Source organism: Myxine glutinosa, chromosome 7, assembly GCF_964187855.1.
Source record: "Myxine glutinosa chromosome 7, kmMyxGlut1.1, whole genome shotgun sequence".
NCBI lineage: Eukaryota > Metazoa > Chordata > Myxini > Myxiniformes > Myxinidae > Myxine > Myxine glutinosa.
The window spans coordinates 125,883,937-125,899,940 of NC_136267.1; the positions used below are offsets into that span (position 1 = coordinate 125,883,937).

Here is a 16,004-nt window from a genome sequence, read left to right on the forward strand (position 1 = left end):
TTGTTGTTAGTGGTCATGGTGGTGTAGCAATGCTGTGGAATATGATTTCCTAAAGTAGTTTCACCACATCTGGGTAATTTTTTTTTTTTTATCACGGCCATATCCCCCCGTAGCCACCTCCTTTTTAATGTATATAGATAGCCCTGTCTCCTTCGGCTACTCCTCATAGCTGAGTCTAGCTAGGCCCGGAATCGATATACTAGCCCTGTGCTGAACCCTATCTGTGGCAGCTTACGCCCTTATTAAGTTGTGGTGACCAAAACTGCACACTATTCTACATGGGGCCGCACTAAATTCCTATACAGTGTTAAAACCACCGATTTTGATTTATCCCTCTATAAATACAACCTAAAACCCTGTTTGCTTTACCTATAGCTACCTGGCACTGTCTGCTTACTCCACCCTCCTCCGTATCTATTACCACCGCCAGATCCTTGTGTGTGACACGCTCCAAAATTGCCTTTTGCATCATGTAATCTCCATTTCCATGATTCTTCCCCATCCTGAGCCCATTACGTTTGTTTAGGTTAAATTGCATTTGCCAACCTTTTGCCCAATCTATGCAAGTATCAATACTTTCCTGAATCTGATCGCTATCCCCTGTGCTATCTACCTTCCCTACAAGCTTAGCGTCATCTGCAAATTTAGAAAGCCTACTCTTCACCTCACTATACAAATCGTTGATGTAAATTATGAATATTTCATGATCCTAGTACTGATACATCCTCCCAGCCAGGTATCCTCTCACACACATTCTTTGCTTCCTATCACTAAGCCAGTTTCCAACCCAGGTAGCTACCTGACCAGCCACTCCACAAGCCCTCACCTTGAGAACTCCAATATATACACCTATAACCTCCTCTGTGTTACCTTATCGAATGCCTTCCAAAAGTCTACATACACTACATCCTATGCACCATCCACCCAATCAGAAACTGCTTCATAAAACTCGAATATTTGTCAGGTAAACCCATGCTGACTGCCTTTAATTAGTTTATATTTATTTAAATGGTTACATTTGCTGCTCTCAAATCCTCCTGTACCTCTGACTCCAGTGAGATATTAAAGATGTCGGTTAACATCTCGCTTACCTGCTCAGCCTCAACACTCTCAGGTGGACATCATCTGGCCCGTAGCTTTATCTACCCTTCGCTTTCCTAGCTGTTCTTTCACTTCCTCCACTCTGACCTGGATCTTCTGTAAAATCCCTTCCTCACCGCCTTGATAAATATTCCCAGCTCTTGGCAATTCTTGTGCAAATGTTGAAGCAAAATACCTGTGTTAATAAGCTTGAGAGTATTAAACAGTCTTCAGATAAAGTGACAAGGTCTAGCACTCTTTGTGATGAAACAGACAGGAAGTTGATGGCATGCTACGCGCTGATGAAAGAAAGGATAAGCTGACGTTTTGAACATCAACCCCAACGATGGGGAAAGAGTGAAGGGAGATCGAGAGGGACCATTACAACGGGAATGAACGTGCAGGCCAAATAGTGACGACGCTTGATGAAAATTCAAACAAAAACATTCAATAAAGATCACCAGTGGAAAACTTTACCAGAATATTTCCGAACTTCAGGACCAAAGCTCCAAAGCTTCAACGTTTTGTCCATGGAGCCGGTAATGAGGTATGTGGGCGAGGTTGCGAAACAGCATGCCGTGACGTACCTGAAACCATAAAGCCATCTCAGGTTGCCTGCCTGACATCAAGCACAGGACACGTGTGACGCCAAAAACAAACGGATACCTTGTATGCTCTGTTATGGTTAGCATCTTTTCACCTGTGACCTGCACTCCCAAAACAAGGTTACATTGGCACAGTCACATTATGTCTGGTGAGGTCGGAAAATAAAAAGAAAATAAGGTTTAAATAAATAAATAAACCTCACCCACCGTATTCCACATGATGGCCAATTTGTCCAAAGATCTGCAAAACAAATAACTCGAAGCAGTGTAAACCAAGCTTAGGCAAGTGTAACAGTGCGACACAAAATGAAGGTGACAATACCTATGGAGCCATATATACTAGGGGCAGTCAATAAGAAACCTTAAAATATTTTTCATAACTTGTTTATTGCATGTACATGTGTAACAACTGTTATTTTTCAACATAATCTCCATTGCGTTCAATGCATTTTTTCCAGCGCTTTACTGAGGCCTGGATTCCTCTAGAAAAAAAATTTTTGGCTGCTTGTGTAGCCATTCGTGCACCGCCTCTTGGACCTCTTCGTTGGATCGGAAAGTGGTTCCACCAAGCGCCTCTTTAAGTGGCCCAAAGATGTGGTAATCCGAAGGGACGAGGTCTGGCGAGTAGGGTGGATGAGTAAGACACTCAAAATGCAGGTCCTCGATTGTTGCAGCTATAGCGCGGGCAGTATGGGGCCGAGCATTGTCATGCTGCAGCAAAACACCGGTAGTGAGTAGTCCACGACGTTTTGATCTGATTGCTGGTTTCAGATGATTTTCAAGGAGGTCGTAGTATGATGCACCGGTGACTGTGGTCACTGGGCATGTAATGATCTACAAGTGGTCCTCAGCTATCCCCAGAAGAGCGTCAGCATCATTTTTCCAGCGGACTGCAGTGTGCGGAATTTTTTGGGCTTTGGTGATGTTGAATGGCGCCACTCTTTGCTTGCCCTCTTTTTTCTGGCTGAAGGTAGTGGACCCAGCTTTCATCCCTAGTCACTACGCGCTGTAAGAAAGCGTCCCCTCTGTTTCGTAATGGCACAGAAGTTCTTCACATGCGTCCACTTGCCGTTCTTTCAGTTTGGGTGTGAGTTGTCTAGGCACCCACCTTGCAGACACTTTGTGGAACCCCAGCCCGTTGTGAATGATATGGCATGCTGAACCATGGCTAATGTTCAATTCGGAGACCACTTCATCCAGCGTAATGCGATGGTTTTCCCTTAGCACGCGCTCAACTCCTGCAACCATTTCTGGTGTGTCGGCTGTGTGAGGCTGGCCCAAGCGAGCAGCGTCTGCCACACTGGACACTCCACTTTTAAACTTTCTGCGCGATTGCAGCGATAAACATGCGTCAACATATTGCATCTTCATTCTGCGACGAATTTCACTGGGATTCACACCCTCACTTCCCAAGAAACAGATGACAGAACGTTGCTCCTCCCTCGTGCATGCTTCTAAGGGAGCCGCCATCTTGGAACTGCTCTACTGATGTCATACGTTCAATGTTGCCAGATCTAAAACAGGCAAAACATGACTCTTACCTATAGATATAACACATGTCATCTACAACTACACACATTACATTCTCGAATTTATATCGCCATTTTAAGGTTACTTATTGACGCCCTCATACATTATACTGTACAAGAAAGAAAAGGCAGGATTTCTGATGCCCTTGACTGCCTAACCACTTCCTGTCTCAATTTAATTTTGCTTCATTACTTTTACTCCACAAAGAGGCAACTTTTCCAATATGAATGCTAAAAAATAAAAACATTCTCTTCAATCTCATCCCTCCGTCCAAGATTTCAAGACAGCGGTTCACCACCATCTCAGATCATCCCCATTCACAACCATAATCTTTTCCACCACCGTTAACCCTCCAAAACCCAAGCCCACCTCTTTCCGAGTTTCCAATTTTTCCTTTTTTTTTTTTTTTTTTTTTTTGTATACAAGATCGAGGCTCGTGAACGAGCGAACATTAATCACACAGAAAGACAAACAGACACATAAAACAAATAACATCGGGAGCGGTAGACAAGATGGGGAGAGAGGGGGAAGGACACAAACACAACATTTGAGAGCAGGGACCGAGAGACATGGAGACATCGAGAGATCTGTGGGAGGGAGAGGGCTTTGGGGGGGAGGCATGTGAAGGGGGGGAGGCATGTGAAGGGGGGGGGGGTGGGAGAGGTATAAACATATGGACACTGCCAGGATTTCCAGGAAAGAAGTTGGAATTTCAAACAAGGTGGATCTGGGGTGAATTAGTGGGGGTAGAAAAGATCAAGGTTATGGATGGGGGAAGATAAGAGATGGTGGTGAACAGCTGTTTTAAAGACCTGGAGGGAGGAGAGGGATTGAAGGGAGTGTGGGAGTTTGTTCCACAGGCGGGAGAAAAGAGGAATGAAAGAGTGAAGGTGAGCAGAGAGCCGAGATTTCGGCAGTTTAACCATCAGAGGGTTGCTGGCAGATCTTGTGCGACCTGTAGGAATATTTGGGGGACAGAGCACAGAGAGAGCTGGGGGAGCAAGGCCGGAGAGGAGTCGGTAGAAGACAGAAAGGCCACCTACCTGCCTGCGGTGAGTGAGTGAAAGGCCCTCAGAGATAGCTTTATCGCGGGAGATTCCAATGATTTTGAAAGCTTTGGATTCAAAAAGCTTTGGATTTTGAAAGCTTTCACTTCTGTCATTGAGAGTTTGCTTCTGCCTCCATCTTGTTCATCCCGTGTCCTCCCCAAGCACTCTTTTCTTCAAGTCTCCCTCTATTTTCTCCCTCAACCCTGCTGTTGGTGTTTCTCCTCACCTCTGCCCCTACCCCCCTCTTTATCCCTTCCCCCCTTCCATTCTCTCTCCCTCCCCTTCCCTTCCTCTGCCCCTAACCCCTCTCTCCCTTCCCTCCTCCTCACCCCTTCCTCTCTTTCTACTGTTCTTTTTGTTTTATTGCATCCTCATATCCGTTCTGTGTTCAAGCTCCTCCAGGAGCCTTAACACTGAATACAAAGAAAAAACAAAAAAAACACAAATTGTAGCCGTCAACCGAAGGGAGAAAACAATTGTGAAATATGATGATCACACCCAGTGGCCAGTAGATTCCCACAGGGAGAGAAGCTGCAAGTGACGACAGATGATGTGTGTCCTTCCAGAGAGAAACGAAGCTTCAGCGAGATTCCTGTGAAGTGAAAACACCAAAGTGAAAGAGCCTGGGTGGTTCTCTGTGAGCAAGAGAGCTGTAATGTCAGCACACTAGCAAATAACTAATGGATTAACACCCCTAAAATTACGGACATGTTAATTACCCCAGAAATGGGTGTATTTATTACGACTTGTAATACCCACTCCCACCAGAAGTGGCGCTATACCATCCAAATTACTGACAACTTGGTTCCTCCCCTTAACCCTTGGGACTAAGATTTATTTTTACCGCCATAAACCTTCCCGTGCACACCTAGAGTAAAACCACCAATTTTCAACTCGCTTTGTCCAGCGGATCAGAGGTGCATAGACGTCAAACACAAACGGACAATTCCTGAATAATAGTATGAAGAGGATGTACCAATTTGTACCATACTCCCAACTTTAAAAATTCACATTGTAACACCATCTTCCTGATGTACATCTAATGTGAGCATCATTACATTCATGCTAATATACTTCCTAATGCGTCAAAAACATGTTTGGTATCAAATAGACATATTACAACTAGAACGGCACTGGTAGAGAGTATACCTCCGTCAGGCTGAACAGTTTACGTTTTGTATCCCACTGATAGGTCATATCTGGATTTGGACCTGAACTACAAACTTTTTGAAATGTCATGCTATAAATCGTTTTTGGCCCCATCACTCAATGGTGAAGAATCACTTGTAATAAATAAAACTTTTCCGGATCCGGATTCAGATCGTCACCAAAATCGAATGGATTTGTCCTCGTCACACACCCAACCTGTCCACCAGGTTTGGTCCGAAGCTGTCCATAACTTTTTGAGATATCCTGTTCACAAACAGACAAATAAATAGAACAAACAAATAGACAGGGGTGAAAGCATAACCACCATCCACCTTTGGCGGCAGAGGTAACCAGGCATGCCCTCTTCATTACAGGATGATAATGAAAAGTATTTTCTGACCCATAAAATAAACGGAAACATTCAAAGAAGTAGGGCGTCTTTGGGCTTCCTGAAAAGCGCTATATAAAATAAATGCATTATTATTATTATTATTATTATAGTGATTGACAGCAACCCTCAGTGGTCCAGCTCAAATCTTGCTGCATCCTGTAGAGTGTAGAGGAAATTGTTCTTTGGAAAGAGTGCGATCAAGATTTTTCTTTTCTCAGGTCACGTGCTGTTGGCAAGTTGATGAAAACAAAAAAAAAAAAGATTGAGATTTTGCAGCATTTGTACTTTAAAAAATGAACTTGGCAAAGCGTCTGCCGCCAAAGCAGATCCCCTCGGGATACTTCTATTGGGTGGTTTGGTTCTATTGGGTGGTTTGGTCCTATTGGGTGGTTTGGTCCTATTGGGTGGTTTGGTTCTATTGGGTGGTTTGGTTCTATTGGGTGGTTTGGTTCTATTGGGTGGTTTGGTCCTATTGGGTGGTTTGGTCCTATTGGGTGGTTTGGTCCTATTGGGTGGTTTGGTCCTATTGGGTGGTATGGTTCTATTGGGTGGTACGGTTCTATTGGGTGGTTTGGTCCTATTGGGTGGTTTGCCATTGTCTTCCCAGCTGTAGTTTAGGCAGGAATTTGTCATTTTGCCAGGATGCCGGCGAAAGCCCGCCTACTCTTTGTGATGGACACCGTGGGGATCTTTAACGTCCATCAACTAATGTTGGAAGAAGGGATGCCCAGTTTAACGTCCATCGAAGGGATGGCACACATTGATGATTCTCCGAGTCTGTGAAACACCAGGATGATAGTTTATAGCTGTGTCGGGATTCAAACCCAGGCTACACAGCATAGAGGTGAGTGTGGGCACCTCGAGGTCATATCTTAACGCGTTGTTAATAACAAAACTGATTCCCTGTTATATACTGTATTGTGGCGGGCACAAGGGTCAATAATTCCGCGCACCAGTGGGTGGCGCGAGCGTCCAGGCAGGGAACTGAAATACATGCCCCGCCTTTCGGCCGATCGGCCACGCCCGGGGGCAAGGCGTGGCCTCGGGACATATATGCGGGCTCTAAGCTCGAGCCCGCCCAGTGCTGATATGCGAGCTTGAATAAAGACTTGTTTGTATCCACGCGTTGTGGCCTACCTCTCTGGCAATCGAGTCGTGTGTGCACAGCACCACAGTATGTTAAAAATACAATATAAAAGTAGAATCCGAATCCAAAAAGATCGTGACCGATGTCCCTGAACGGGGTAAAACAAAAGGGACCCGGGAAGAATGGGAAGGGAAGAACATTAATGAGGGGCTGGCCATAGGGGAAGTAAATGGCAGCGCCTCGCACATGGCGGCGAGAGCAGAGCCCGCGGTACCAGCGGGTTGGGACCTGTATGTACTCGTAGAGCAACTACGAGCATCTATAGAAATGCAGAGGGACGAAGCAAGGCGTAACAGGGACAAATCCACCCAGGAAAGGAAAGAAATGAGTAAGCAAATGAAAGAATTGGGGGACAAATCCACCCGGGACATCAAAAAATGGGTGATGAATTGGAAAACAAAATGGGTGGCCAATTGAAAGAAATGGGGGACAAATCCGCCCGGGACATACAACGGGTGGGGGTTCAATTGGAAGAGGTGAAAAACGGGCTGGAAAGCAAAATGTACACCCGAGAGGAGTTAATAAAAAAAATGGGGGAGGACATAAGGCGCAGGTCGAGCGGGAAAGTCGCATTGGAAACCCCGCCGGGGTAGCGCGGGGTGAGCAACGCGTGGAACGCGAGCTTGGGCAGAGCGCAGTCAAGTTGACCGAAGGGGTAGAAATCGCGACTGGGGGTATGGAAAAGCCGACGGCCGCCGAGTTGGAAAATGAAATTTTATTGGCACCGGCGGTCGTCGAGGAAAAATAAAATAATCATAGTTGAAATTGGGGTTGAAGAGACGGCAGAGATAGGATCAGAGATTAAATCGAGGGAAGAAATGGAAGGCACTCAAAGTCTGGATTCGCATTGTGATGTTGTGCTTCCAAATGAAAATGAAAGTTTGCAGGTGCTGCTGCGGAAAAGGGTCCCGACGGTGAGCAGGAGCGTGTATGGCACGAAAATGTTTGGTGCGAAAAGATTTTTGGCGCGCTTGGGATCGCGACGTAACCCGGGCGCTCGTGGAAGGTCCGTGGTGCGATGTGTGAAAGCGAATGGCGCGCGTGTGCGAGCAGCACCGAAGCGCAAGTGTGTAATGGGGGAGTGTGTTACCGAGAGTGAGAGCGAATGCACAACGGAGTGTATGTGTGAAGAGTGCGACAGTGTGCGATGGCCGAAGAGGGTGTGCGAGAATGCACACCGGAGCGTGTTGTAGAGTGTGCGGGAGTGCACACCAGAGCGTGTGATTGGGTGTGCAACAGGATTGCACACCCGTGGGTAAGTGTGCGCTGAGTGGGTGTGTACCCGGAGAGTGCACACCCGTGGTTGTTACCGAGTGTGTAACAAAAGAGTGTGATGGAGTGTTCGAGCGGCGTGAGTGCGCCTGAGTGGTATGCACCGGAGTGTGCGAGAAGAGAATGCACGAGAGCGTGCGGTAACCGAATGCAGGGGGTGTATGGGAGGCGCTGGAGCGCCGGGTTTTGCGAGTGTGGAACGGGTCGCGTGTGGGTGTGAGAATGTGACTCGGGCATCGACCCAGACCGGGGGGTTAGTGCGTAGTGCGACGAATAGCCGATGCGAGCCCTCGGTGAGTCGGGTGCTTTGTGTGCTGCGGGGACCGGCGGGGATCGTTGCCGCGGTGGCGTGCACGATTCGTGCCGGGCCCCGCCCTGTATGGTCGGTGCCGCGCCTTCGCGGGAAAGGCGATCAGCACGGTTCGAGGGGGGGTAGGATAAATCGGAACTTCGCCCCCTGGCGGGCGCGGTGCTCCGACCATGGGAGGCTGGGCCATCATGCCGGGGACCGAAAGGCTCCGTGCAGAGATGACGCCTGGAACCTAGGCCCAAGCATGCCTCCTCCCCTGAATCGAAAATGCCGGACGGACCCAACCAACAGCAGACCAACCACCCGCATGCATTGCTTGGCTTTTCGAAGCCGAGCTGTGATGGAAATGTATTGCCGCACGGAGAGGCTCGAGTGGAGTGGACAGTTAGCCATAGTGTTGGCGAATGGTAGCTTTATCATTCTTTTGGGCAAATGAGCAGTAGATTATGGGGTGGCAGTGTAAAGTAGCCGAGGGCGGGTTAGGATATTGTTAGGGATTTAGAGATGACAATAGGAGACATGAGATTTAAGTAGTGACATTTGTACAGGTAGAGGGGACGTAGAGAGATTAGATGGATAATAATGACGAGGGAGTGCTTAGTGTAAAGGAAGACTGGAAAGCACGAGTTTTAGAGGGAAGTAGTTAGTTAGATGATGCTGTGTGTGTGTCGTAGTATGGGGAAATTGTGGGTGCGTCTTGGGCTTGAGCAAATGAGGAATTGAATGGGAACCACTGTGTGCATGGGCTTGAGCAAATGAGGCATTGGTCGGGGATGACCAGAGCTGATGTATGAGTGGTGTATTGAGGATGAATGCAATTGTGTTGAGTGAATTGACTTGCATGGTGTGCAAGTGGGGAATATGTGGTGTGGAATGAGTGGTGTGGAATGCATGGTGCGAAGGAGTGAATGGGGGAAGATGGACCCCTTCACGGATACCCGGGGAGGGTAGTTTAAAGTTAGGTAGAGGGTTTAGGTAAATTGTTTGGATATTGACACCTGTGGTGCAGGTAGTGGCAAGGTATTGCTTTGGATGGATGCATGAATCAGTGAATGGCTGGGCGTGTGGGCTTTGTTGGTGCGTATGGTTTTTGGGGCACTCCGCCACTGGTAGTCTGTCGGCCAGGTGAGGCCGCAGGTAGGCTCTGGGAGCCAGTCAGAGTAGTGTTCAGTGGGGCCCGAGGATCCAGGAGAAGGACCCGGGTAGCCCAATGCCAGAGAGGGCATCAGAGTGGTGAGAGAGCCAGGAGGGGCCTTCCCCGATTTAGGGTAGTCGCAAGGAGCAAGGGAAGCTCGGGTGGCGACTTCAGTGGCGGAGGTGCGCAGGTAGTTGGACCTGCTAGTGGAGCCACACGACCCAGCCCCGAAATTGTGCAAAGGCACAGATTGAAAAATTGGGGAGTGAGACCCAAATTCAGAGGGCACCACAGGGTGGGCCAATGGGAATTGGTTTTTAGAACCACATACAGACTTGGCATTTAATATGGAATTTTTTTTTTTTCTTGACGTGTTTACTTCAATCTTCAATCAATCTGGTGAGTTTCTTTTACACTTTGGTGATTTATTTGTTAAAAGAACCATGTCACTAATTCTCTGTCGCAGCAAGAAGTCAACAACAGGATTATATCACAGGTGGCGTGGCAAAATGTACGGACAGGTGCATTTGATGATTGGCTTCACAGTCGGGTATACAAGGGTTGTTGCGTTCTGTATTAGTAGAAAACAACTGCTGCACGTCTCCAAAAGTTATTTCCGCTTCCTCTGGAGATGGTCCGTCAACTCGACAATGCTGTTTGTCATGGAGTGGTGGCTTTACGAAATTACGGCATGAAACAGCGTGCTATTGCTCGGCAGTATGGCATCACTCAAGGTCAGGTGTCAAAGATACTGAAACGAAATGCTCAGAGGGGTGTCCCTACTCCAATACCGAGGCCAGGACGTCCCCGCAGAACCACAAGGAGGGATGATCGCCAGCTGCACCGGTTAGGCCGCAATGGCCGTACCAAGTCAGCTAATCGGCTTAGGGCTGAGTGGCAGCAACTGACAAATGTGCCTGTATCCAGAAGGCTAGTCAACCAACGACTGGTTCAAGCAGGCTATCGTGCCAGGCATCCCCTGAGAAAGCCACGCATGACCAGGCAACACCGCCAGCGCCGATTGCAGTGGGCCAGAGAGCACCGTCAATGGCAGCCAGGACACTGGAATCATGTGATCTTCAGTGACGAGTCTAGATTTCTGGTCTATCGTCAAGATGGCCACGTCCGAGTGCGCAGACAAGTGCATGAAGCCTACAACAAAGATTGTATAGTGCCAAGAGTCCAAGCTGGAGGTGGTGGGGTGACCGTTTGGGCTGCTTTTCATGCAGGGGGCAAAACTGACCTGGTTGTTCTGAATGGAAACCTGAACCAGTTCAAGTACAGGGCCATTCTGGAAGAAACACTGCTTCCATTTGCTCGTGCAGCCTTTCGAGGAAACTTTGTCTTCCAAGATGACAATGCACGGCCTCATCGTGCTCGCATGATCCAACACTTTCTTGCTGACCATGGTGTACAGCATATGGAGTGGCCTGTCATGTCCCCGGATATGAATCAGATCGAGAACTTGTGGGCAGAATTAACGTGTCAAATCGACCACTTGGACAGGCAGCCGACCTCTGTGCCTGAATTGCAGCAGGCTATTGTCACTGCATGGCAAGCAATTCCTGTCCAAACCTTGGCAAATCTCGTGAACAGCATGCCTCAACGTGTACGTGCTCTCCTGAATGCTCGTGGGGGTTACACGAAGTACTGAACTGTAATTTTACTGTCCGTAATCCCAGTCGTAATTTAACTTTTGTTTTTGTTAAAACAAAAATTGGCTAATGTGCAAAATAAAGAGATACTTCTGGAAAACGTACAGAAGTTTAACACAGTACTGTCCATGAATTGAGTTCGATATCAGTTTACATCACTTTCAAGGATCAATTTATTTGTTTTGAAATGTCAAATGTGGTTTTTGTTTCTTTTAAAGGTCACATTAACAAAATCTAGAATAATTTCAACATAATTCCAATGAACTTTTGGTTCTAAGACATCTTGAAAAGTAAGTTCACCCCCACAAAAAAAATACTCCATATTAAATGCCAAGTCTGTAGTTTAAAGATGCCGATTGGCAGGGCATGACCCCGGGTAGTGTAACTGAGTTAATGTTATTAGAGTATAGTTAGGATGAGAAATCTCTTCGCACCATCCACATCCACTCACTAAGGAGACGGAACTCCACACCAGGTTTTGTGAACTATTTGGATGGTAAAGACGCATCATGACGTGAGTGAGACATTGTGGGTATTCCATCTCTTCCTTCTTGGGAGGGATTGGAAAACGAATTCAGATTAGAAGGGGATATGGGAGACAAGACGTAGTGACGAATTTGTAAAGTGTAAATACAGGGAGGGGCAAGGGTAGTGTAGGCTGACATGAGGGGAGTGGGGGGGGGTTACGAACGGTTAGGGACGAGCTTTCTCTGCTGGCTCTCCTGCGCCCCTCATGTTGCATTGCCTTGATTGATGTGTACCTTTGCGCCCTTTCCTCTGCTAACTGTGCTTTGTCTTCCTCCCCACCCATGGACCCATTTTGGAGCGGAGTGTGCAGGAACACTGAGGTGTGCAGCTGCACATGTGCAGCTGCACTTTGCTACATTTTGCTGCACCAATACGCCTTATGGACCACACGTTCTGTGGCCTGGCATCGTTGCTGAGCGGTCATTTGCTGCAAACGTTACCTTGCACCTGCGGACCACTGGTTCTAAGTGGCGTCGATGTTACGCAGTCGGACCACCTGAGATTGGCCTTGCTGGTAAATAAAAACGAACACGGTTTGTACAGTATATTCTGGTGCGTCAGGAAAGAAGACTTTTAAGTTTTTATTATGGCACACCGAAGACGAAGCAGGAAGCAAGAAGATGCAGCCAAGCAGCAGCCAAGCAGCAAATATGACATTTGAAATGGTGAACTGTGCATTTTTGAGTATTGGTGTATTGGTGCATTGCTGGGTTTTCTCCCCTCCAAATTTCTTTCCACAAAAGAACAGGTCCTGGGTTATGGAGATGTAAATAATAAGTTTAGTGTTGTAAATAACATGCCCCCCACCGGCTTTATGTTTCGTTTGAGAATTAATTCCGCAATTCGGTTAGCTGTGGGTGTGAGTCTGTTAGAGTTAGTTACACAACGCAGTAGGTGGGACATATCGAGTGTTGTAAAACTGTCACATACAGGGTGTGAGATTAAACGTAGAGGGAAACCACATCTAAGTGTCACACGTAATTTAAAGAGTAGTCCCAAACCTTTCTCAAAACCGGTCGTTCTCACCTGTGTGGGTTCGACTCGGGGACGAGTCTGGCAAGGGAGGGGGGCAGTGCTACGGTTTTGAGATTGGCACACATTGATCATTAAAGGTTAAAGGGTTGCCCCCCGTAGTTAGTCCACGAGCAACAGTTAGTCCACAAGCAACAGTTAGTCCATGAGATTGGCCTTGCTGGTAAATCAAAACAAACACGGTTTTCAAAGACAAGGGGATTAGGCCAGTCAAAGAAAGACAAGGCCAGTCAAAGACAAGGGACTAATCCCCCCTTGGTAAGGGGAGAAGGCCGGCATCGAGATACGCAACAATATATATATATATATTGATATATATACACACACGACCAGTCAAAAGTTTTAGAACACCTCAATTTTTCCAGTTTTTATTGAAATTTACACAGTTTAATGTCCAGTGAATAACCTGAAATGGTACAAAGGTAAGCAGTAAACTGCTCGAGGTTAAAAAAAGTTTAGGTTAGCAAAAACGGGAAAATAATGTAAATTGCACAGTTATATTGTAAAAAAAAAAGGCCTTCTTCAGGGAACAAGTTATGGGTTAAAAACTTACAGCTGTTCTGCAGCAATGTAAGTAAATTAAGCCTTGAACATTGATGCAAACAATTCCTACAGGTGTCCCAACCTCTGCTGATTACTTGATTACAAACCCCCTGTCGGTATAAAAGCAGTATTGGAACAGACTGTCATTAAACCCTCTGAAGCATTATTTGGACAATATTGCACTGCAGGAAGTAGTATATTAGAAACTGGAGAAAACTCTGACAGGAAGAGGTCTGGCAGACCCAAAGCCACAACAGAATCAGAAGACAAGTTTCTGAGAGTCAACAGCTTGCATGATAGGCTGCTCACAGGACAACAGCTTCAAGCACAGCTTAACACTGGTCGAAGTAAGTAAGTCTCAGTTTCAACTGTGCAGAGAAGACTTCGAGCTGCAGGTTTGACAGGTCGAGTGGCTGTAAGAAAGCCATTGCTAAGATGGCAAAATAAGAAAAAGAGGCTTGCCTGGGCCATGAAGCACTGCCAGTGGACTACTGAAGACTGGAAGAAGGTCTTATGGACCGATGAATCAAAATTTGAAATATTTGGTTCATCACGGAGGGTTTTTGTACGCCGTCGAGTAGGCGAAAGGATGGTTCCTCAGTGTGTGACACCAACTGTCAAACATGGAGAAGGAAGCGTGATCGTCTGGGGCTCTTTTGCTGGATCCAGAGTCGGTGACTTGCACAGAGTGACTGGCACCCTGAACCAAAAGGGCTACCACAGCATTTTGCAGCGCCATGCAATACCCTCTGGTATACGCCTAGTTGGTCAGAGGTTCATCCTACAGCAAGATAATGACCCTAAACACACCTCCAGGCGATGTCCAAACTACCTTCGAGGAAAATAACAAGGTGGTAGGCTTCAAATCATGGAATGGCCAGCACAGTCTCCAGACTTAAACCCCATCGAGATGGTTTGGGATGAACTGGACAGAAGGGTGAAAGCAAAGCAACCGACAAGTGCAACACATTTGTGGGAACTTCTGCAACAGTGTTGGGAAGAACTTCCTGAACAATATTTGATTTTCATTGTAGAAAGAATGCTCCCGGTGTGTACCCCAGTTTAGAATAGGTACACCGTTTCCCTGCGCATCGTAAGAGGCGACTAAGGGTTGGCGCCAGGAAGGGCATCCGGCCATAAAAACATTGCCTCAAACAGGGAACCATGATTGTCATGGGGCCCGCAAGGCTAACCCTCGCTCTAGCAGGGAAAATGGCCTTAAAACGATCATTCATTCATTCATTGTAGAAAGAATGCCACGAGTGTGTTCGGCGGTTATATCTGCAAAAGGTCGCTACTTTGCCGAATCAAAAATTTAAATTAAATTTTGTTAAACAAAATGATTCTATGATTTCTTTTTTTATCTCCAATTGTTTATTTGTTCTATGCTTAATTTCAGTGTACAATGTACATTGAGACATTAACCCTTTGAGTACAGATGACATCCAGTGCCGCAACCCACGAAAATGTTTTGTGTATGGATGACGTTACTACACGTCATCGACTATACCTATAAATAGATCGTCAGTACGTGGTTGCATTCCCGTACCAAAATGCCAAATTAATCCCATACCGGGGGTATTTTTATCAAAAAAAATAAATAATAATCCCGTACTCAAAGGGTTAAACTGTGTAAATTTCAATAAAAATTAGAAAAATTGAGGTGTTCTAAAACTTTTGACCAGTGGTGTATATATATATGTATATGGTGTATATATATACATAACAATAACAACAACAAACAGGCATTTTAAGGCCATTTTCCCTGCTGGAGCGGGGGTTAGCCTTGCGGGCCCCATGACAATCTTCTCCGTTTTGCCCTATTTTCTACATCTCGTATCGTCGGGTATCGTGTTCTATGAGCTCTCTAGTTGTTTAATGCATTGTCATTATCATAACTGGAACGTCAAGGTGAGTTTCGATGTGCGAATTCAACGTCAAGATCACAGTGTCAACAAATCACCGGCCATATGGAAGCAATCTTGGATAGATTACCGTAACCAGATCACCTTCATTGCTTTACCACCTCTAACTATACTGGTCTGTTTCAGTTCGATACACAATGAAGGCCTTCCTCAACATGATCCATTCTTCACTTGCAATCATGGCCATCGAGTTGTCCTACTTCATCTCAATCTAATCTTTGGTCTTCCACTGCTTCTTCTATGTCCTTCTCGAAGGTGCAAGTTTGTAATTCTGGTCGTCTATTCTTCTTGCTGTGTCCTCTATGTTTACATTTCAGGTTTTATTTTAAATGTCACCAACATTGATGTATTTAGTGTTCTGTCTGATCCATTCGATTCACTTCTTGTTTGTTATTCCAAGACAACACGTTTCTATTGCTCTTTGTGTGGTGATCCATAGTTGCTCCATATTCCTTGTAAGAGACATTACTGGTGTTGCAATTTATTTTTTTTAATAAACAGGTCTAGGCTCATGGAAGAGCTGGGACACAGAACAGATCAGGACACGACATAACAAAGGGAACAGCAGAGCAGAGGGAGAAAGTAGACGGAGACGGACAAACAAGGAATGCAGGTAACGATGAGGGGGAGGGGGAGAACGTAAAGCGGTGGAC

General features: G+C 46.3%; 1 protein-coding gene across 2 annotated transcripts in view; it reads right to left on the reverse strand.

Annotated features, from left to right (window-relative positions):
- WDSUB1 (WD repeat, sterile alpha motif and U-box domain containing 1) overlaps positions 1-16,004 on the reverse strand; it is a 65,675-nt gene that overhangs the window by 11,434 nt on the left and 38,237 nt on the right. For both annotated transcript variants that reach the window (XR_010985318.2, XM_068123174.2), the window contains exons 5-8: positions 4,763-4,856; positions 1,893-1,926; positions 1,747-1,787; positions 1,558-1,667 (exon numbers count right to left, since the gene is read on the reverse strand). Coding sequence is in view for 1 of the 2 variants with exons in the window: in XM_068123174.2 (XP_067979275.1) it covers positions 1,558-1,667; positions 1,747-1,787; positions 1,893-1,926; positions 4,763-4,856 (279 nt within the window). In the remaining variant the exon portion in view is untranslated. The remainder of the gene's footprint in view (positions 1-1,557; positions 1,668-1,746; positions 1,788-1,892; positions 1,927-4,762; positions 4,857-16,004) is intronic.